Below are 22,826 nucleotides of genomic sequence, written 5' to 3'. Positions count from 1 at the left end.
GGAATGGCCCAGATGGCTCGTGGCTGCCCGTCCCTCAACGCTCCAGTGCCCGCTCCGGCTTCCCTATCTCTTCTCCCCCGCTTATAGACCCAGCCTCCTGCTCCCCCCTCCCCATGCCAGAATTGGTCCCGGAGCAGGCTGCAGAAGTCCCACAATCGCAGCCCCATCTGAGCACTGCCTTCCAGCTGGCCCTTGCCCACACTCACCGGGCCTCGGCCGCCAGCAGCTCGTCATAGTGGGAGGAACGCTGGTCGTCATCTTGACGGTAGCGGATGACCGTGGCCAGCCCCTTGCTGACCAAGGCTTCTGCAATGTTGCTGCAAGGCAAGAGAAGAGACCGTTAGCCACAGAGGGCGGAGGTGGGAAGGGTCCTGGGGGGACCCCTGCTTGGGCAGCCTGGGCACCCTCTGCCTCGGGCCAGCTCTGGGAGCTCCTCCATGAACTCAGAGAGCCGCAGGAACCCAGCTTGTCCTGAAAGGGTGATGCACCCATCCCAGGGCCACAGAGTTAGTTCCTGGCCTTGTCCTGCTTCACTCCCTGTGATGTGGGGACTCAGCTTGTTTTGGCAGCGGGGGGGGGGGGGGCTCCTGCCAAGAGCCTCCTCATCCCATGCAGGGCTGCGGAGGAGGGAGACCAGTGCCAATTGGTGCAGCACAGCAGCAGGTTGGACTAGGTGGCTTTTGGGTGTCTTCCAAACGCGCCAGCTGCAAATCCGCCCAATCTCTGCTTTGAGCAGAACATTTACTTGTTCCTTTGAAACCGGATGTTTGCGCGTTTTACCAAACCCCACCCCCTCGCCCCCATAGCTACTTTGTGGCCAATAAATTGTGTTTTAATGTTCCATATATTTTAAATTGTTTTATTGTGTGTTGTTTGGTTTTAGTTTTTGTGAACCGCCCAGAGAGCTTCGGCTATTGGGCGGTATAGAAATGAAATTAAATAAATAAATAAATAAATAACACCCAATGATAACCAGCCGTCAGCCACCTTCCGCTTCCAAGACCTCCAAGTATCTCCCTCAGTCAAGGGCTGAAAGAGCAAAGGGCCCCTTGCGGGCTCACCTCACCCCTCTCCTGTCCTGGAGCAACAGCTCTGACTTTACACACGCACGCACGCACGCGCACGCACACACACACACACCATGGACTACTTGAAAATTGCTGGGGGTCCCAATGGACCACTTACTAAACTTTGCTTTTTTCTGCACGTCAAGGCACATTTGTAACTGAACTTTTAATAACCGCCACCTTGCCTTCCTACCGCAATGGCTGCTCTTGTTTTTGCAAGCAACGCTTTGTGGAGTCGGGTGCCACGTTGGTCAGCTTTAGGGAAGTGACCCCCACCTGCTACATTTTTCAGGGAACTTAATGGGCGGCACCAGGGCTCTGGTAGCCTTGATCATCTGGGCCTGGTCAAAGCGGCCTTCGTCTCCTTCGTACAAACCAAGTAAAGGGCAGGGAAAGGGCAGCTGTTCTCGGCAGCTCTGCAACCATTCCGTGGGCCACAGTCCGTGACCCTCTAGGACAGATGAAACTGTGTGGCGTTAAAATAGCTCGATGGGGGGCAGCAAGGTCCGCTGCTTCCTGGGGAAGCAGGTCGACCAGACTGGGCCACAGGAGGGGGGGGGGTTGTGCCCTTTTTCCTAAAGAAAGCACAGAGACTGTGGAATGAGCCACCACAGAGTCCAGCTAGGCACAGAGCCCTGCCGCCCCTGGGCACAAGCACAGGGGCTGGGGGCCCCCCTGCTGCTTTGCAGCCCTTTCCCCTTGGAGGTGGGGCTGGGCACCTTGCCTTATCCATCGCTGCTGACCCATGGCAACCTGGAAGCGCCCCCCAGCCCCCCTTCACCATGGGCACGAGAACAGCCCCAAACACTGGTGTCCCCACCCCTGAAAACACGGCACGGAATTAGATGGTCTGAATGTGCATCCCCCCCGCTGCCCCCGCCAGCCAGCTGCCCTATGAAGCCACAGCCAGGGCTCTGTCCTACAGCTCGGAGGCTAAGCCAAGGGCCGCTTCAGAGGCCCCAGCTCTCCTGTGCGGGAGGCTGTGGCCACGCCACTGCACTGGCCCAGGGGGGACACAGGCACAGGGCTGCCAGCTCCAGGCCCACAAGGGGGGGCTGGCGGGCTGGCTGGGCGGGGCTCCTGGCGGGGAGTGACACTGTCGCCAGGAGCCAAGATAGGCTGGGCGGGCGGGCGGGCGGGCGGGGAGGGGGCGCATTAGGGGATTGGCAAAGGCAGGCATCAGCTGCCAGGAGAAAGGCATGGCACGCCAGACAACCAGGCACACGCCGCCTCTTTCAGGGGACGGGGGCAGGCGGTTCCTAGCCCCTGCAACCCACATAGCCCCCGCCAGCCGCCTCCCGCAGCCTGTGCCGGACTGGGGGGTCGTGAGCCACGCTGGTCTGGGGAGGAAGCCTCAACGCACAGAGGCCCCAGAGCCAAGGGCTGCCCCGAGGCAGGAGGAGCTCTTCGGGAGCCAGCAAGCAGGCCTGCCGGTCTCCCGGCAGCTGGGCTTGGCCAGCACGTGGCTCCGCCCTGCGGCTGTTGCCCACGGCAGGGGTGCCCGCCAACCCTCAGGATGTCCCACCTACCCATGCAGCGCAGGGACGCAGGTATCCCCCTGGCAGGCAGGCACCCAGCCAGCCCTCAGCCCCAAGGATGCCAGGAAGGCCTTTGGCGCAGCTCTCCACCTGCCTCAGGGCAGACCGGGAGGATCAGCGGGGATTCTCAGCCTGCGGGGGGGGGGGGGGGGGTCAGGCTGCCAGCTTCGGGGGATTTCATGCGCCATGCCATGAGTGGGCGGACAGGCAGCCCTTCTCCTGCTCACGGACCGCAGAGATGCTTCCAAAAGGAAAGCACTGCCCCAAGAGCCCCCAAGCTAAAAGGGCTGCAGCTCAGGCCTGGAGGGAGGAGAGGGGCATCAGGGCTGCCCCACGAGGACAGCTCCAGCTCACCCTGGCCAGCTTAGCTTCAAGTGCCGCACGCTCACGGGTACAGCTCTCCGCCCTGACTCCCCTCGCTACACACGCGTGCAGCCCCCCCCCCCCGGCTCCCCAGGCACCTGGCCATGCTCTCCCTCCACCTGGAATCACCGCCCCGCATCGGGGCCGCCCCACTTCCCAACCCCCCCACCCCCACAGCTTAGCAAAGGCTGCAGTGGCCCATTGTAGCCCACAACCAGCTCCCCCCCCCCGTGCCTCCTGGGAGCACGCCAGCACTGCACTGCACTCCTCTCCCTCCACCCACCCACCCCCTCCCAGCTCTGCAGAACACAGCGCGCGCAAGCAGCCCTGCCTTGCATGGGCGAGAGCAGGGGGGGGCTGGCTGCTGGCTGGCACGCTTCCCCCGGAAAGGAGCAGGCCCTGGGGCAGAGAGGGGCTCCTGCCTGGCACACAGGGGAGCAAGCAGGGCTTCGCCACCTCCTGGGCTCCCCTGGCCAAAAACAGAGGAGTGGTGGGGTGGGAGGCAGCCCTCCGCCTCTTGGGAGGAGCCCCACAGCCTCCTGGTCTCTGGCGCACCCACAGCCACAGGAGCCCCCCTCCCAGCACCACAACAAGGCCTCACAAGGCAGCACTGGGGGGAGCCCCCTCCCGAGCAGCCACTTCCCAGCTGGGCCTCAGCAGGATCAGGTGCTGGCCCGCGTGGCAGCCAAGCCGGTTGTGCAGCTGGGTGGCAGCCAAAGAGGCCCAGGTCCGCTCTTCAGTGAAAAAGAGCTCCCGGAGGCCTGCATCTCAAACATGTTTGCAGATCCCTATGCAACAAGGAACCCTGGGAAGAACGGAGAGGGGAGAGAGGGGGCCGCGTCCTGGTTCTCTTTGGGCTCTTTGGAGGTTGTGTGCTGCAGCTGGAAACACGGCACATCTGCAAAGCGATGTCTGCAGCTTCTCAGCGCACTGAGGCTTTGTGCTGGGCGAGAGTGTGGATGCTCAGCGCTGGGGCTTGGCAGAGGCATGGGGCAGCATCGGCAGCATGCTCTGGCCTGGACTTCCGCTTCAGCAGATTCAGCAGGCAGCGCTTGCGCTCCAGGGAAGCAGCAGCATGCCACAGCCGCCAGCGGGAGCGAGGCAGAAGAGTGGCAGCAGTGCCAGCAGCAGGCAAAAGCCGTGCGAGCCGGGGGCGGAGGCCGGCAGCCCGGACGGGGCGGTGCTGCCCCAGTCAGACAGAAGCCTCCGCCTCACCCTCTAGCCGTGCCGTCAGGGGCTTCCCTTGGGCGGGCACAGCTGCTCCAGGCCAAGGCTCCCCGCCACCCCATGCTGCGGTCAACAGCAGACACCACGTGTCTTGGTCCAGTCCAGTTTGGGGCCAGATTAAGGGCCGCAGCTCAGGGGAGCAACCGCACCGACTGCAAGCAGCAGAGCCCGGGGGAGGGAGGCATCTCACACCGCAGCAGGTCTCCCGTGCGCCTCAGGCCGCTGCTACGCCCCCCTGACCGGGGGAGTGCTGCTCTCAGTCAAGAACAGAAAACTGTATCCAGTTCTGGGCGCCACACTTTAAGAAGGATGCAGACAAACTGGAGGGGGTTCAGAGGAGGGCAACAAAGATGATCAGGGGACTGGAAACAAAGCCCTGTGAAGAGAGACTGAAAGAACTGGGCATGTTTAGCCTTGAGAAGAGAAGACTGAGGGGAGATATGAGAGCGCTCTTCAAGTACTTGAAAGGTTGTCACAGACAGGAAGGCCAGGATCTCTTCTTTGTCATCCCAGAGTGCAGGACACGGAATAATGGGCTCAAGTTACAGGAAGCCAGATTCTGGCTGAACATCAGGAAAAACTTCCTGACTGTTAGAGCAATATGACAATGGAACCCATTCCCTAGGGAGGTGGTGGGCTCTCCCACCCTGGAGGCGTTCAAGATGGGCTGGACAGCCATCTGTCAGGGATGCTCTGACCTGGATTCCTGCATTGAGCAGGGGGTTGGACTCGATGGCCTTGTAGGCCCCTTCCAACCCTACTATTCTATGATTCTAAGACAGGGAGCTCGGCAGCACTGGCCTGGGCGAGGGGCGGCTGCTCCTCGCCAGCTGCCCAGCAGGGCCCCCCACAGACATGTTCGCTCTGCTGCTGGTCCCAGGCCAAGGCTGCCCACCTCCACGCTGGCCCAGCCTGCAGGATCCCACGTCCTGCTGGCCTGCCAATTCCCAGCCCTCCCCTCCCCTCCAAAGTGGCCTATCTGGGACAGTTTGCATATCACAGTGAGCCCTGCTGGTCAACTCACCCACGGGGCTCCACAACGTGCGCCGGCGGCCACTCTGGATACGCGCCGCAGCTCACAGTGCCGTGCAAACCCGGGGGCTGGAGGCTGCTGGGTGTGCGTGTGGGAGGCACGGACAAAGTGCTGGAGGGACATGGGCCATGAGGCACTCGGCCTGGACTGGAAGGGCTGATATGCACCTGAGTCAGGCGAGAGGGGTCTCTGGGAGATCCCATGCCCTTTTCCTTGTCTCCTCCCCCTGCTCTCCTACTCTTTTTCTTCCTGCTTCCTCCTGCAAGAGATGCTGACCACGAGGCCGACCTCAGTCAACTTCCCTCGAGATGTAAGCTTGTTATATCTCAAGTAGAGTCTGTCCCTAACCCACCACTCGAGTGTCTTTTGTCTACATCCGTGGCTACTGACGGGGGGCTGATTCAGACCTCAGGTTATGTGCCCCAGCAGCCAATAAAGAAGAAAAAGGCTTTTGCAAGGAATCACCCGGAAACCTGTGAGTACTGCCCATCCGATAGACAAGGGGAAAAAAAACACGGAGGGTGGAATGATGGCCGAAGGAAATGTACATGCAGCCATGGAAAAACAACAACCAGATATGGAACTTCAAGATGGAAATGGTGCTAGTGAAAGAGGACTTGTGGGAGGTTCTGGAATGGTCCGGCCCTGCAGAAAACCCCCAGGACTGGGTTAAAAGGGACAGAAAAGCAAGGGCAACAATTGCTCTTTCAGTCCAAAATGACCAGTTGCTCCACATCAGAAATGAGAAAACAGCCAAGCAAATGTGGGAGGCTTTGTGGACTGTTGCTGTTTATTCAGTCAGTTGCTTCCGACTCTTCACGACTTCATGGACCAGCCCACACCAGAGCTTCCTGTCGGCTGTCGTCATCCCCAGCTCCCCCAAGGTCAAGTCCGTCACCTCCAGAGCATTTTGACCATCTTCCGACCTGGGAGTCCCATCTTCCGATGGTATACCAACATATCTCTGGTTGTACTGATCCATTTAGTTTTCATGGCAAGAATATTGGGGTGGGTAGCCGTTTCCTTCCGCAGGGATCGTATTTAGTCTGACCCCTCTGCCATGACCTTCCCATCTTGGGTGTCCCTTCACGGTTTAGCTCATGACGTCACTGAGGTGCTCAAGCTCCAGCACCACGACAAGGTAACGATCTCCTTTGCTGAAGATCTCCTTTGCTATCCACTATTTGTGGATAGTGCACCGGCCTAAATGCAAAGCTCTTTTTGAAGTGGAAGCTGTTTAAAATGAGGCTCGAGAAAGGAGCCAGCCCCCAAACAGAGCTGAGCTTGGCCTAAGTAAAGGCCAGGCTGACTAGCGAGTGGAACTGCAGGATGGAAAACATGGCCGACGCCCCATGTAAGAGGACAAAGGCTAGGCCAGAGACAAAGGCCACAGGGGAATCGGAACAAGCCCTTAAGGCAAAGACAAAGGAATGCTACAGGCGTGGGGCCAAGGCACATTTCAAGAGAGACTGGCCCGAAAGCGGCCACAAGAGGGAGCCGAAGGGCAACAGAGGGCAGGGCAGAGTAGACTGCGAGCCGCAAGGGGCCCATGCCGGCGGGGCTGTTTGCCTCGGAGTAGCCAGACCTCGGAGGCACGGCCTAGTTGGGTGCGGGACTCGGGAGCCAGCAGCCACGTGACTAGCCGGAGGGAGTTCTTCCAGGAACTGGATCACCAAAAGCAGGGTTATGCGTCCTGGGTCAGGGGAAACAGATAAAGCAGCTGGAATAGGAGAAGGCACCGCAGACTGTGTTGCACCGCCACATGGCGGGAAAACAAAGCTAAAAGATGTCTTGTTTGTGCCAGATCTAGAGGGGAGCTTGCTCTCAGTAAGAAAGCTCGCAGCAGACAGATCTGTCCTACTTTTCGAGGGGATGAATGCCAGATCGCCAGAAAAGGAAGGTTGTGGGGCAATGCCAGGGTAAGAAACCCTATGTATGAGATTGCTGGCAGCAGAGAAGAGGCCAAGGGGGCAGACCACACACCCCACGACAGTTGCATGCACCTCTGGCACAGACGCACGGGGCACGGAAGCATGGAGGCAGCGAAGGAGCTGGGGACCAAGGAACTCACGGCAGACTTACAGATCCCAGCGTGCAGGTCAAGGATGAGCTGTGTGTGCTGCATCAAGACCAAGTCCACGTGAGCCCCGCTGCCCAAGGCAAGCGAGAGCAGAGCTAAAGAACCACTGGAGCTCGTCCACTCCGACCTCTGTGGACCGATGGCGGCGATAACGCCTGGAGGGGGCAAGTACTTCCTCACCTTTGTTGATGATTATTCCAGGTTCACAACAGTGGACATCCTCAAGCGTAAGGACCAAGTACTGAGCAAGTGAAGGAGTTTGTTGCAGCAACCAAGAACAAATTCCTCATGATGTTGGGCGCCATTTGTACCGACAGTGGAGGAGAGTGCATCGGAAGCGAGATGGACGCGTACCTCCGGGCCCAAGGCATCCCGTACCATAAGACGGTCAGCTACTTGCCGGAGCAGAATAGCGTGGCTGAGAGGCGCAACAGACCACTCCTGGACATGGTAAGAAGCAGGCTGTCAGATGCAAATCTACGATTTAAATTCGGGGAGAGGCGGTGTCTGCGGCGGCCTACACGCAGAACAGGCTGCCCAAAACACCTTCCAACTGTGGCAGGGAGCCAAGCCAAAGGTGGGCCATCTGAGAGAGTTCGGGTGCAAGGCCTAGGCTCACACCCCAGAACAGAGAAGGACCAAGCTGGCTGACAGAGCCATCGAAGGGGTCCTGGAGGGATACAGTCCCCCCAGAGAGGCTACGGAGTTCTTATTCCCAGGACTGCAGCATCGGCGGCGGCCAAAGTGCGCAATGCCATGAGACTGCCAGGCCCGGCACTGTGGAGCTGATTCTGACCACGCCTGAGAGTGGAGGGGGGGAGCCCACAGCCCCTGAGGAAGACGGGAGGGCAGCCGGCACAGAACCCCGACCGCGAGGCCGGTGACACTGGGGAGCCCCAGTTGGACGCAGCGGAGCAGCAGGACCCCAGGAGGCCGGAGAGGGCCACCAAAGCGCGCCGCCAGCCGGGTGCGGGGGCCATCGCTTTGCAGGCAGAGCACAGCAGATCCCAGAGCCCGTGAGCTGGGAGGACACTGCCCCTTGCCCAAGGGTGAGGCAGACGGGGGAAGAAGGCAGCCCCGGAGGAGATGGACGCTTTGCGCCGAAACGGGGCCTGGACCCTGACGGAACTTCCCCAATCGCAGGGCAGTCGGCTGCAAGCCGGCCTTGGAAGTGAAGCGCAACGCAGACGGTGAAGCAGAACGCTGCAGAGCCAGGTGAGCAGCGAAGGGGCTCTCCCAAAAGTATGGGGAGGACCACCAGGAACCGTTCGCCCGGTGGTGAAGCACAGCGCCGTTAGAGCAATGCCGAGCGTAGCAGCCAGCAGGGAGGTGCAGGTCAGGCATCTCGGCACCGAAACAGCCTTCCTGTACAGCGAAACAGAGGGAGACCCGTGCAGGTTGCAGCCGCCAGGGTTCACAGATCCAGGAGGGGCCAGGAAAGTGCGCAAACTGCACAAAAGCATTGACGGGCTTAAGCAGGCCGCCAGGGCCTGGAACGAGAAAATTAACGTTGCCCTGGTAAACCTGGGCTTCACTGAGGGGAAAGCAGACCCCTGCCTCTATCCCCGGCAGACGGGGGGCAGGGGGCGTACATACTGGTGTACGTGGACGATCTGGTCCTGTGCCATGAGCGGGAAAGCAACGGCACGGAAATTATGCTCAGGCTGAAGCAGAACTTTTAAACCAAGGACCTGGGTCCAATAGCGCACTATCTGAGTATACAGGTCGAGAAGGGGGACGACGGGAGCGTCCTCCTCAGTCAGAGACAGCAGGTCGAGGAGATGCTGCTGGAGTTCGGAAAGGCGGAGGCGAAGGGGGCCAAGACTCCCGCGACCACAGATCACCTGAAGGGGCAGGATGATGGCGTCCCACTGCTGGATAACCAGCAGTACCGGAGGGCCCCGGGTGAGCTGCTCTTCATCGCGACGGTGACCAGGCCAGACATGGCCGCAGCTGTGGGCATCCTGAGCAGGACCGTGGCCCAACACGACTGGAACGGAGTGGCGCGTGTGGTGCGCTGCTTCAAAGGTACCACAGACACAAAGCTCGCACCGCCCAGCAGCACGCGCGCAGGGCTGATCGGGTTCGTGGATGCAGATTGGGCGGGCCGAGTCAGACCGCAAGTCCACGTCAGGAAACCGGTTCACATGCAACGGCGGGGCTATCAGCCGGGCCAGTAAGAAGCAGGCAGTTGTGGCCACGCCTCCCACAGAAGCAGAGCATGCGGCAGCAGCCAGTGCATGTCAGGAAGTGACTTGGCTCAGACAATTACCACTGACACGGGACTGGAGAACACGCGAGCCACAGCGCTACACGAGGACGATCAGGGGGGCCTGAAGCTGGCATCGAGCGAGAAGCTGAGGCCACCGACGAAGCACATCGGCGTGAGGCATCACCAGATCAGAGACTTAGTAGAGCGAGAGGAGACTGAACTGAAGAAATGGTGGCAGATGTGCTGACAAAGCCTCTGCCGGGGGAGCTGCACCCGGGACCCGGATGGGCATGGGATTAGTGCAGTGACCCATTGCCCTCGACAAGGGTGTCGGAGGGACTCGGGCCATGAGCCACTTGGCCTGGACTTGAAGGGTTAACATGGACCTGAGCCAGGCGGGAGGGGTCTCTGGGAGATAGAATGGCCTTTTCCTGGTCTCCTCCCCCTACCCTTCTATTCTCCTTTTCTGCTTCCTCCTGCAAGGGATGCTGACCACGGGCCGACCTCAGCCAACTTGCCTCGAGATGTGAGCCTGTTATGTCTCAAGCAGAGTCTGTCCCTAACCCACCACTCGAGTGTCTTTTGTCTACATCCGTGGCTACCGACGGGGGGCTGATTTGGACTTCACACAGGAGCCTAGCAAGCTGCCATCAGTCCATCTAGGCCGGTACTATCCACGCTGACGGGTGACCCCAAGAGGGCAGTGGACGCCCAGCCAGATTGGGGGACATTCAGTGGGGCAGCCAGGGCCTGCTTCCACTGGGACCATGCACTGTCCATCCAGGGCCCCCAAGGCTCGGTCCTGGGACTGGAGAGGCTGATGCATGGGGCACAGAAGGCCCTGCTCGCTCGCGTGCAAGGAGAGGGGGGAAGGATCCCTCCTGGCCTGGCCAAGGCAGCCTCCCCTCCCAGGGCTGCAGAAGGCCAAGGGCCCACTGCCTGGTGTCCCAACCTCAGCCGCCCACAGCCAGGAGCGGGGGACCTGTGGCCCCCAGCTGTTTTTGCATTACAACTCCCTTCACTGGCCATGCTGATGGGAGTGGAGTCAAGCATCAGGCAGACCACCGCTTCCTCATGAGACTTTCCCTGGGCGAGCAAGGAACTTGTGCGCTTGCCAGAAAGGGTGCCTGGCCAATACGGGACCGCCAACCCCACTGGCCCCTGTGCACTGAGAGCTCCAGCCCCACAGAAGGGGGGCAGCTAGCCCAGGGCCTCTGTGGCTGACGGAGGCCCGTTGGTTCCGCAGGAATTCTGCATGGGGCAAGAGGGAAGGGCAGTGGGAATACACCAGACCCTCTCTCTCTCTTTCTCTCTCTCAGGCGCGCGCGCGCGCACACACACACACACACACACACACCGGGCCTTGCTCCAAGCATGCCGGGGTATTGCCTGCTTGCCCTGGAGATTGCTGCATCACAGGACTGCTTCCCTGGCTTGCCATCCCCCTGCTACACCATCTGCCGCCTCAGGCATTCCTGAAGGGCTTGTCAGAGGGACCAGGGGCTGCACCAATCCAACCCACCCGCTTTACTGGGCTCCAGCTGTAGCCAAGGGACTGGGTGGGACTGAGCTAACATCAAGGCAGAAACGCCCGGGGGCCTCAGCAGCACAGCCCCTTGGGAAGGTTCCAGAGCTCGGCACAGTGCTGCCGAGCCGTCGCCCGGCACAGCCAACCCTTCCAGCGCACAGAGTTTGCTCTGGCACAGGGCATGGAGTACAAAAGCCCCCTTCAGCCTGCTCAGGGCAGCTCCGGAAGCCCCCCACCGCTGGCGCCCGCCCTTTCCTAGGGAAGGCCACCGCCCTCTCCCTGCAGCCCTAGGGAGCTGCACAGGGCGCTGGAGACGCTCCACGGGGGCTTTCCATGTTTCCTTTGAAAACCCCTGTGCCTTTCCATGAGCCAAGCTGGGGGGGGGGGCTGAAAATGCTTCCCAGGTCACATGGGGTCCCCCCATGAGGGAGGGCCACAAACACCAGCAGTCTGGAAGCAGCCAGGCTCTTCTGGGAAATGGCAGAGGCGGGAGGGTTATGTATGTAGACCTTTATGTTTCACAGATTTATGTGATTGTATTGCAGCTCTCATGCAGTGTTTGCCAAGAGGATCGGAACCAGGCCCTCTTTGACCTCGTGACTTCAAGGCAGTCCTGAGAAAGTGGGGGAATGAAGAGGGCGGAAATGGGACGAGGCCCCTCCCTCACCTCCCCCCCCTTAGAGCAGCACATGCCCCAGCCTCATGGCCTCATGGCTCTGGCTGCTGCTGTTACTCATAGATGCAGGCAAATGAGAGGGTTCGGGGAGTTGAGCACGTTCCAGTCAGCAAGAGGAAGAAAACCTGTTTCCTGTCTCCTGGCTGAGCAGAGCAGAGGACGCTGCTCCAGCTGGTCTAGGGGCTATACAAGCAAGCAAGCAAGCTCCCAGAGCGCGAGCGACCAGAGCGAGTGAACAGGGAAGGCAAACACGAGTTTGGCAGAGGAGATCAAGGGGGAGGCCCCTAACAATTTTTTAGAATTTCTTTTTCTTGTAACACACACTTCCATACCAGTGGGACACTGTTGTTAACCTCCAGCGAATAGAGGACAAAGCACAGGCTATCCCAGTACAATGAGAAAGCTAGAAACATAAAGGGAATAGAGACTATGGAAGGACAAGACTCTCCAGTGGTGGTGACCTGCAAGGTCTGTGCCATTTTTGCTTTCTTGCCTGACATCACCGTGGCCTACACGTCTCACAAGTGCAAGCTGATCACGCTGTTGGAAGAGAAGGTAAGAGGACTGGAGCGGCGAGTGTCGACCCTCCAGGGAATAAGAGAAGATGAAGAGTTCTTGGACAGAACGGTGGACTACAGCAGCAAAGAGAGGTACAGAAGCCAGAAGAGCAACAGCAAGCTGAGGCAGAAGTGGAAAATGCTGAGGTGAGGAAAAATGCAGTAGAGGATACTCCCTGGAAAAGGGTGACAGGAGCAGAAGAATTAGAACCCACTCTGCACCAGTAGAAGCAGTGGAACTAGGGAACCGTTTCCAGGTACCTGAGGATGAGACTGGAGGACAGCCTGCAGAGGAAGAAGTGAACTGTTTTGAAAACAAAAAAGGACACATCTAGGAAGTGGAAAGAAGGCCAAGTAACAAAGGAAGAGTACAGGCATGTAGCACAGAATTGCAGGGATGGCGTCAGGAAGGCTAAAGCTGAGAATGAGCTGAGGTTAGCGAGGGATGCTAAAAGCAACAAAAAGGCTTTCTTCAGCTACGTGCATAGTAAAAGGCAGAGGAAAGAAATGGTTGTTCAGCTATTAAATAAGGATGGCAAAACGATAACAGATGACAAAGAAAAGGCAGAGGTGCTCAATTCCGACTTTGGCTCAGTCTTCTATCAAAAGAGGGTCTATGACCCCCCTGGCAAAGGCGAAGTGCAGGCTGAAGGGGCAGGATTGCAGCTTGAGATCGATAGGCATATGGTCAAGGAGCGCCTAATGACTTTGAATGAGTTCAAATCTCCAGGGCCAGATGAACTGCATCCTAGAGTCATAAAGGAACTGGCAGAACAACTCTCAGAACCGCTGTCTATTCTCTTTGAGAAATCATGGAGGACGGGGGAAGTGCCAGATGACTGGAGGGGGGCTAATGTGTCCCTGTCTTCAGAAAGGGTAAAAAGGAGGAACCTGGGAACTACAGACCAGTCAGTCTGACATCAATCCCTGGGAAAATTCTGGAGCAGATCATAAAGCAATCCATCTGGAAGCACCTAGACAACAATGCCGTGATTACTCGAAGCCAACATGGATTTGTCAAAAACAAGTCCTGCCAGACAAATATGATTTCATTTTTTGATCAAGTCACCTCCCTTGTAGACCGTGGGAATGCTGTAGACATCATATACCTCGACTTCAGCAAAGCTTTCGACAAAGTGCCCCATGATCTCCTGATGAGCAAACTAGCTCAAAGGGGGCTAGATGAAACAACGATCCGGTGGATCCACAGTTGGCTACAGAATCGGACTCAAAGAGTGCTTATCAATGGGACCTTCTCAAACTGGGGAGAGGTAACGAGTGGGGTACCGCAGGGCTCAGTCCTGGGCCCAGTGCTCTTCCACATTTGTATTAATGATTTGGAGGAGGAGGTGCAGGAAATGCTGATCAAATTTGCAGATGACACAAAATTGGGAGGGATAGCTAATACTTTGGAAGACAGAAACAAAATTCAAAGTGATCTGGATAGACTGGAGCGCTGGGCAGAAAACAACAGAATGATATTTCATGGGGATAAATGCCAAGTTCTGCACCTAGGAAAAAGAAACCAAATGCACAGTTACAAGATGGGGGATACGTGGCTCAACCACACTATAAGCAAGAAGGATCTTGGAATTGTTGTCAATCACAAGCTGAAGATGAGCCAACAATGGGATGTGGCTGCAAAAAAGGCAAATGCTCTTTTGGGCTGCATTAATAAAAGCACAGCTTCCAAATCCCGGGAAGTACTAGTTCCCCTCTACTCAGCACTGGTTAGGCCTCATCTGGAGTACCGTGTCCAGTTCTGGGCACCACACTTGAAGAAGGATGCAGACAAACTGGAGAGGGTTCAGACGAGGGCAACAAAGATGATCAGGGGACTGGAAATAAAGCCCTATGAGGAGAGACTGAAAGAACTGGGCATGTTTAGCCTTGAGAAGAGAAGACTGAGGGGAGATATGAGAGCACTCTTCAAGGACTTGAAAGGTTGTCACAGAGAAGAAGGCCAGGATCTCTTCTTGATCATCCCAGAGTGCAGGACACGGAAGAATGGGCTCAAGTGACAGGAAGCCAGATTCCAGCTGAACATCAGGAAAAACGTCCTGACTGTAAGAGCAATACGACAATGGAACCAATTACCTAGGGAGGTGGTGGGCTCTCCCACACTGGAGGCCTTCAAGACAAGGCTGGACAGCCATTTGTCAGGGATGCTCTGACTTGGATTCCTGCATTGAGCAGGGGGTTGGACTCAATGGCCTGGTAGGCTCCTTCCACCCCTACTATTCTATGATTCTATGACCAGTCCATGCCAGAGCTTCCTGTCAGCCGTCGCCACCCCCAGCTCCCCCAAGGTCAAGGATGTCGCCTCCAGAATATCATCCATCCATCTTGCCCTTGGTCGGCCCCTCTTCCTTTGGCCTTCCACTTTCCCTAGCATCAGCATCTTCTCCAGGGTATCCTGTCTTCTCATGATGTGGCCAACGTACTTCAGTTTTGCCTTTAATATCATTCCCTCGAGTGAGCAGTTTGGCTTTACTTCCAGCATGGACTGGTTTGAACTTCTTGCAGTCCAAGGCACTCTCAGAATTTTCCTCCAACACCACAGTTCAAAAGCATCTATCTTCCTTCGCTCAGCCTCCCTTATGGGCCAGCTCTCGCAGCCATAGGTTACTACGGGGAATACTACTGCTTTAGCTATGTGGACCTTTGTTGTCAGCGTGATGTCTCTGCTCTTAACTATTTTGTCAAGATTTGTCATTGTTCTCCTCCCAGGAAGTAAACGTCTTCTGATTTCCTGGCTGCAGTCAGCGTCTGCAGTAATCTTTGTGCCTAGAAAGACAAAGTCTGTCACTGCCTCCACGTTTTCTCCTCTATTTGCCAGTTATCAATCAAGCTGGTTGCCATAATCCTGGTTTTTTTGAGGTTTAACTGCAACCCAGCTTTTGCACTTTCTTCTTTCACCTTCGTCATGAGGTTCCTCAGCTCCTCCTCGCTTTCAGCCATCAAAGTGGTATCATCTGCATATCCGAAATTGTTAATGTTCCTTTCAGCAATTTTAACTCCAGCCTTAGCTTCATCAAGCCCAGCACGTCGCATGATGTGTTCTGCATACAGGTTGAATAGGTAGGGTGAGAGTATACAACCCTGCTGTACTCCTTTCCCAATCTTAAAATAGTCCGTTGTTCCGTGGTCTGTTCTTACCGTTGCTACTTGGTTGTTATACAGATTCCTCAGGAGGCAGACAAGATGACTTTGTATCCCCATACCACCAAGAACTTGCCACAATTTGTTATGATCCACACAGTCAAAGGCTTTAGAATAGTCCATAAAACAGAAATAGATGTTTTTCTGAAACTCCCTGACTTTCTCCATTATCCAGCAGATATTGGCAATTTGGTCTCTAGTTCCTCTGCCTTTTCTAAACCCAGCTTGTACATCTGGCAATTCTCGTTCCATGAATTGCTGGAGTCTACCTTGCAAGAACTTGAGCATTACCTTACTGGCATGTGAAATAAGCGCCACTGTTCGATAGTTTGAACATTCTTTAGTGTTTCCCTTTTTTGGTATGGGGATATAAGTTGATTTTTTCCAATCTGGTGGCCATTCTTGTGTTTTTCAAATTTGCTGGCAGATGGCATGCATCACCTTGACAGCATCATCTTGCAAGATTTTAAACAGTTCAGCTGGGATACCATCATCTCCTGCTGCCTTGTTATTAGCAATGCTTCTTAAGGCCCATTCAACCTCACTCTTCAGGATGTCTGGCTCTAGCTCATTGACCACACTGTCAAATCTATCCCCGATATTATTATCCTTCCTATACAGATCTTCCTTATATTCTTGCCACCTTTCCTTGATCTCTTCTGCTTCTGCTAGGTCCTTGCCATCTTTGTTTTTGATCATACCCATTTTTGCCTGGAATTTACCTCCGATGTTTCTGATTTTCTGGAAGAGGTCTCTTGTCCTTCCTGTTCTATTATCTTCTTCCGCTTCCACGCATTGCTTGTTTAAAAAGAATTCCTTATCTCTTCTGGCTACCTCTGGAATTTTGCATTTAATTGGGCATATCTCCCCTGATCACTGTTGCCTTTTGCTTTCCTTCTTTCTTGGGCTACTTCCGGCGTCTCAGCAGACAGCCATCTTGCCTTCTTGGTTTTCTTTTTCTTTGGGACGTTTTTTGTTGCCGCCTCCTGAACAATGTTGCGAACTTCTGTCCATAGTTCTTCTGGGACCCTATCTACTAAATCTAGTCCCTTAAATCTATTCTTCACCTTGACTGCATATTCATTAGGAATATTAGTGAGCTCATATCTAACTGATCTGTGGGTCTTCCCTATTCTCTTTCATCTGATTCTAAATTGTGTAATAAAATTACATCTCTTTTTGGCATATTATCCATTAGGTGCTGCAGATCCTCATAGAACTGATCTACTTCTGCTTCTTCAGCATCTGTGGTTGGGGCATATATTTGGATCACTGTGATGTTGAGGGAGACGTAAAGTTGGGGGTAAAAATGGATGAAGGCTCATGCACCACAATAGAGAGAACAGCTCTAATACTGCCCAACAATAGTCTTCAAAATATGTAGGAAGAAAGCCAGACTATGAAGCACATGGTCTTCAATGTCTATACACTAATGCCCAGAGTATGGGAAACAAACAGAATGAACTGGAACTCTTAATACAAGAGGGAAATTACTCCCATGACTGTAATACAGCAATTGAAGGATATAACTTGTTCAAAAAGAACAGAAGAAACAGGAAGTGGGGTGGAGTCACACTATATGTTAAAAATAGGTATCACTGCACAGAAATACAGGAGGATGAGCTTGGTAGCCCCATCGAGAGCATCTGGGTTAAAATAAATGGAGCAAAGAATAAAAGGAACATGGTGGTCGGAGTCTACTACCAGCCACCCAATCAAGGAGAAGACGAGGATGAAACTTTTGAAAAGCAAACTGCCAATGTTTTAAGGAAGCAAGATGGGGGTAATGGGGGACTTCAATTTCCCCAACATTTGTTGGGAGACAAATTCTGCAAAACATGGCCCCTCCAGGACATTCCTGACTTGTGTGGCGGATAACTTCCTCCTACAGAAAGTGGAGGAAAGAACTAGAGGATCAGCTCTCCTTGACTTGATCCTAACCAACAGAGATGACTTAGTGGATCAAGTAGCAGTTACAGGAACTCTGGGGAAAGCGACCATGTTGTACTTGAGTTCTTGGTTCTAAGGGAAGCAAAAGCTGAGTGTAGCCAAATGCGTACCCTGGATTTTAGGAAAGCCCATTTTAATAAACTCAGAACAATTGTAAGTAAGGTCCCATGGCAAGCGACTCTAAAGAGAAAAGGAGTCCAGGATGGGTGGGAGATTTTTAAAAAGGAAATTCTCGAGGCACAATTACAAACCATTCCAACAAGAAAACAAGGTGGAAGACAACAGAAGAAGCCCATGTGGCTTCACAAAAAGCTTAGAGATGACCTGAAAACAAAAAAGGACACATATAGGAAGTGGAAGGAAGGCCAAGTAACAACGGAAGAGTACAGGCGGGTAGCACAGAATTGCAGGGATGGCATCAGGAAGGCTACAGCTGAGAACGAGCTGAGGTTAGCAAGGGATGCTAAAAACAACAAAAAGGCTTTCTTCAGATACATACATAGTAAAAGACAGAGGAAAGAAATGGTGGTTTCACTATTAAATAAGGATGGCAAAATGATAGCTGATGACATACAAAAGGCAGAAGTGCTCGATTCCTACTTTGGCTCAGTCTTCTCCCAAAAGAGAGTCTATGATCCCCCTGGCAAAGGCAAAATACAAACTGAAGGGGCAGGATTACAGTTTGAGATTGATGGGCATATGGTTAAGGAACACCTAACTACTTTGAATGAGTTCAAGTCTCTAGGGCCAGATGAATTGCATCCTAGAATGATAAAAGAACTGGCAGAAGAACTCTCAGAACTACTGTCTATTCTCTTTGAGAAATCATGGAGGACGGGGGAAATGCCAGATGACTGGAGGAGAGCTAATGTTGTCCCTATCTTCAAAAAAGGGCAAAAAGGAGGAACCTGGGAACTACAGACCAGTCAGTCTGACACCAATCCCTGGGAAAATTCTGGAGCAGATTATAAAGGAATCCATCTGGAAGCACCTTGAAAACAAAAGCAGTGATGACTCGAAGCTAACATGGATTTGTCAAGAACAAATCCTGCCAAACTAATCTGTTCTCATTTTTCTATCAGGTAACCTCTCTTGTGGACTTGTGGGAATGCTGTGGACATCATATACCTCAACTTCAGCAAAGCTTTCAACAAAGTGCCCAGTGATACCCTGATGAGCAAACTAGCTCAAAGTGGGCTAGATGAAACAACGGTCCGGTGGATCCACAGTTGGCTACAGAATCGGACTCAAAGAGTGCTTCTCAATGGGACCTTCTCAAACTGGGGAGAGGTAACGAGGGGGGTACCGCAGGGCTCAGTCCTGGGCCCAGTGCTCTTCCACATTTGTATTAATGACTTGGATGGGGAGGTGCAGGGAATGCTAATCAAATTTGCAGATGACACCAAATCGGGTGGGATAGCTAATACCCTGGGAGACAGAAACAAAATTCAACATGATCTTGATAGACTGGAGCACTGGGCAGAAAACAACAGAATGAAATATCATAGGAGTAAATGCCAAGTTCTGCACCTAGGAAAAAGAAACCAAATGCACAGTTACAAGATGGGGGATACGTGGCTCAACAATACTACAAGCGAGAAGGATCTTAGAATCGTTGTCGATCACAAGCTGAAGATGAGCCAACAATGTGATGTGGCTGCAAAAAACACAAATGCTTTTTTGGGCTGCATTAATAGAAGCATAGCTTCCAAATCCCAGGAAGTACTAGTTCCCCTCTACTCAGTACTGGTTAGGCCTCATCTGGAGTACTGTATCCAGTTCTGGGCACCACACTTGAAGAAGGATGCAGACAAACTGGAGAGGGTTCAGAGGAGGGCAACAAAGATGATCAGGGGACTGGAAACAAAGCCCTATGAAGAGAGACTGAAAGAACTGGGCATGTTTAGCCTTGAGAAGAGAAGACTGAGGGGAGATACGATAGCGCTCTTCAAGGACTTGAAAGGTTGTCACAGAGAGGAAGGCCAGGATCTCTTCTCAATCACCCCAGAGTGCAGGACACAGAAGAATGGGCTCAAGTGACAGGAAGCCAGATTCTGGCTGAACATCAGAAAAAACTTCCTGACTGTAAGAGCAATACGACAATGGAACCAATGACCTGGGGAGGTGGTGGGCTCTCCCACACTGGAGGTGTTCAAGACGAAGCTGGACAGCCATCTGTCAGGGATGCTCTGACTTGGATTCCTGCATTGAGCAGGGGGTGGCACTCGATGGTCTTATAGGCCCCTTCCAACTCTGCTATTCTATGATGCTATGAACCAAGGGGAAGCCCAGAACCACCCTCCTTTCCCCCTGCCCATCTGAGAAAGTGGGAAATGGTGGCCTGGGAACTCCTGAGGTCAGCTCAAATTGCAGCCCAGCAGATTTTCAGCTGAATGGCACCTAACAAGTGAGGAAGAGGCCAGCAAGGGACCCTGAGACTCCCCATCCCTGGAGGCTGCTGGACAAGCATCCCCTCAGGATGCTTCAAGTCCATTGCAGGACAACCCTGCAATCAAGGAAGAGGGTGTTCATTCTGTCCATCATGAACCTGCTGCTTCAGACACACACACACACACACCCATCCATCCCATGCTGACTTTCATTCCATTCCTCTTCTTAAAAGTGCTACACTGCCTTCCAAGGAGCGCAACGGCTCTCAAAGCCTCCAGGCAGCAGAGAAAACAAAATGCCGCTGGACCAGTCCGCCCGCCACAACCACATCCCGCAGACACCCACTTGTCTGCCTTCAAAGCCAGGACTTCTCCAGCTACCTACCCGCCAGTGTAGGGTAGGTAGACAGTGGTGCCGAGGCAGCCTCCTTGAGGAGCACATGCCACAGTGAGTGTGCAGCTACCAAATAGGCCCTGCTGCTTCTTGCTCCACCCGGCCCCTGGTCTCACCAGCCTGCTTTCCACAAGTTGGACACCCCCTTGCCAAAAACAAAGGCCCTGCCCAGGGTGCCCTTCATGCCTCTTGGTGAAAAGGAAGTGCTCACAGACCAGGTCGGGCTACTGGGACTCATGGGAAAGCCCTGCCTCTGCTCCTGCCAGGATCAGGGTAGGCTCTGTATCATCAGAGCACAAGAGCAGCCCTGAAGCTGGATCAGACCAAAGCCACATCGAGGCTGGCATTCTGTTCCCACAGAGGCCAATTAGAGATCTCTGTGAAGTCCATAAGCAGGACTTAAGAACATCAGAAGAGCCCTGCTGGATCAGACCAAAGGTCCATCTAGTCCAGCATTCTGTTCACACAGTGGCCAACCAGCTGCCCATGGGAAACCCACAAGCAGGACACGAGTGCAGCAGCACCCTTCTGCCCATGTTCCCCAGCAACTGGTGTACACAGGCATACTGCCTCTGGTACTGGAGGTAGCACAGAGCCATCAGGACTGGCAGCCATGGACAGCCTTCTCCTCCTCCAAGAATTTGTCCAACCCCCTTTTAAAGCCACCCAAATTGGCGGCCATCACTACATCCGGTGGAAGGAATTCCATAGCTTAACTCTGTGCTGTGTGAAGAAGGACTTCCTTTTATTTGACCTGAATCTCCCACCAATCAGCTTCATGGGATGATCCCGCTGGGTTCTAGTATTGCAAGAGAGGGAGAAGAATGTCTCCCTGTCCACTTTCTCCACACCAGGCATACTTGTGTATACCTCTATCATGTCTCCATCTACACACCTCTTTTTTAAGCTAAATAGTTCCAGACACAGAAAACTTCTCTCATAGGGGAGTTGCTCCAGTGTCTTGATCACTTTAGTTGCCCTTTTCTGCACCTTTTCCAGCTCTACAATATCCCTTTTTAGATACAGTGACCAGAACTGTACAAGGTATTCAAAGTGTGGTTGCACCACAGATTTGTATGAGGGCAGTATGATATTGGCAGTTTTATTCTCAATTCTTTTCCTGATTATGCCTAACATAGAATTTGCCTTTTTCACAGCAGCCGCACACTAGGTCGATATTTTCATCTTGACCACAACTCCATGATCTCTTTCCTGGTCAAGCACTGCTAGCTCAGACTCCATCAGGCTATACCTGAAGATGGGATTTTTTGCCCCAGCATGCATTGCTTTACACTTGCCTACACTGAACCACATTTGCCATTCAGACACCCATTCTCCCAGTTTGGAGGGATCCCTTTGGAGCTCCTTTTTGTTTTAACAGTCTTAAACAGATTGCTGTCATCAGCAAATGTGGCCACCTCACTGCTCGCTCCTAATTCCAGGTCATTTATGATCAAGTTGAAAAGCCCAATACAGATCCTTGTGGGACTCCACTGCTTTCATCCCTCCACTTGGAGAACTGCCTGCTTATTCCTGCTCGCTGTTTTCTGTTCCTTAACCAGCCACTGGTCCACAAGAGGACCTCTCCTCATATTCCTTGACTGCTGGATCTGCTCAGGAGCACCCCACCCACTGTTCCTCCCCAGCAGCTGGGCTGTGGCAGCATCCTGCCTCCAATCCGGGAACACGAGTGGCCATCACGACTCACAGCCATCAATAGTCTCCTCCTCCTCCTCCAGAAATTTGTCTAACCCCCTTTCAAAGCTGCCGCCGCCGCCTCCCGCAGCAGGAGCACATTCCATTGCTGGAGGCCCGCAGCCAAGAGCAGTGAGAGAGGGAATTCGGACATTCCATCCATAGGCAGGGGGAGGGGGGCCAGGGAGGAACGGGCCAGGTTCCCACAGCCCAGGAAGAGGGCCACATCCCTAGCCCAGCAGCCACCAGCACCTGAAAGCTGTTGCTGCTCGGCCGTCGCTCGACGGCTTGCCCACTGCCTCCTTCTCCCATGGGAAGGACAGGAGGACTTGGCCCATGCGCCGGAGCTGCCCACTGGGACAGAGAAACACTTAAGCGTTTGCGGGGGAAGAGAGATTTAGCCAACTCCTGCAGCAGTTCCCGATGCTGCTTCTGCTCCCCCTCTTCAGAAGGACACAGGAAGAGCCCTGCTGGATCAGACCCAGGGTCCATCTCATCCAGCATTCTGTCCACACAGTGACCAACCAGCTGTCGACCAGGGACCCACAAGCAGGGCGTGAGCGCAGCAGCACCCCCAGCCATGGGGTGCTTCCTCCCCCCGCCCCCAAGCAGACCAGAGAATTTAGGCAAATCCTACAGCGTGGCAGTCATGAGGGGTGAAGGAAAGTTTTACATGATCTCCGTCCACTGTTCCCTAGGAACACACGATCTCAAAATAAGCCACGACAAAAGGGGCTTCTCTCTTGTTACATTAATTGCAATCCATGGGTCGCCACACCTTTCCTCTGGTAGCCTAGGCCCAGTCTTTCTGCTCTGCACCTCTGGGAAACGCCCTCTCCACCCTCACCTCTTTGTAGGCTGCAGGTGCCCCCTCCCAGAACCATACACTGCCTGTGCGAACGGAGCCAAACAGCAGTGTGCTTTTCATTTTCATTCCATTCATTTTATTTCTAT

The 22,826-nt window shown here is 54.2% G+C and overlaps 1 protein-coding gene across 3 annotated transcripts in view; it reads right to left on the bottom strand.

Moving 5' to 3' along the window:
* SND1 (staphylococcal nuclease and tudor domain containing 1) overlaps positions 1-22,826 on the bottom strand; it is a 355,633-nt gene that overhangs the window by 171,688 nt on the left and 161,119 nt on the right. For all 3 annotated transcript variants that reach the window (XM_084808775.1, XM_084808776.1, XM_084808777.1), the window contains one exon: positions 207-317. In XM_084808775.1, the coding sequence (XP_084664901.1) occupies positions 207-317 (111 nt within the window). The remainder of the gene's footprint in view (positions 1-206; positions 318-22,826) is intronic.

Source organism: Heloderma suspectum, chromosome 7 (genome assembly GCF_057233095.1).
Source record: "Heloderma suspectum isolate Gila_16-S chromosome 7, 16-S_ref, whole genome shotgun sequence".
NCBI lineage: Eukaryota > Metazoa > Chordata > Lepidosauria > Squamata > Helodermatidae > Heloderma > Heloderma suspectum.
Note: the sequence above shows the minus strand (reverse complement) of the source record. Positions and strands in the feature narration are given on the sequence as shown.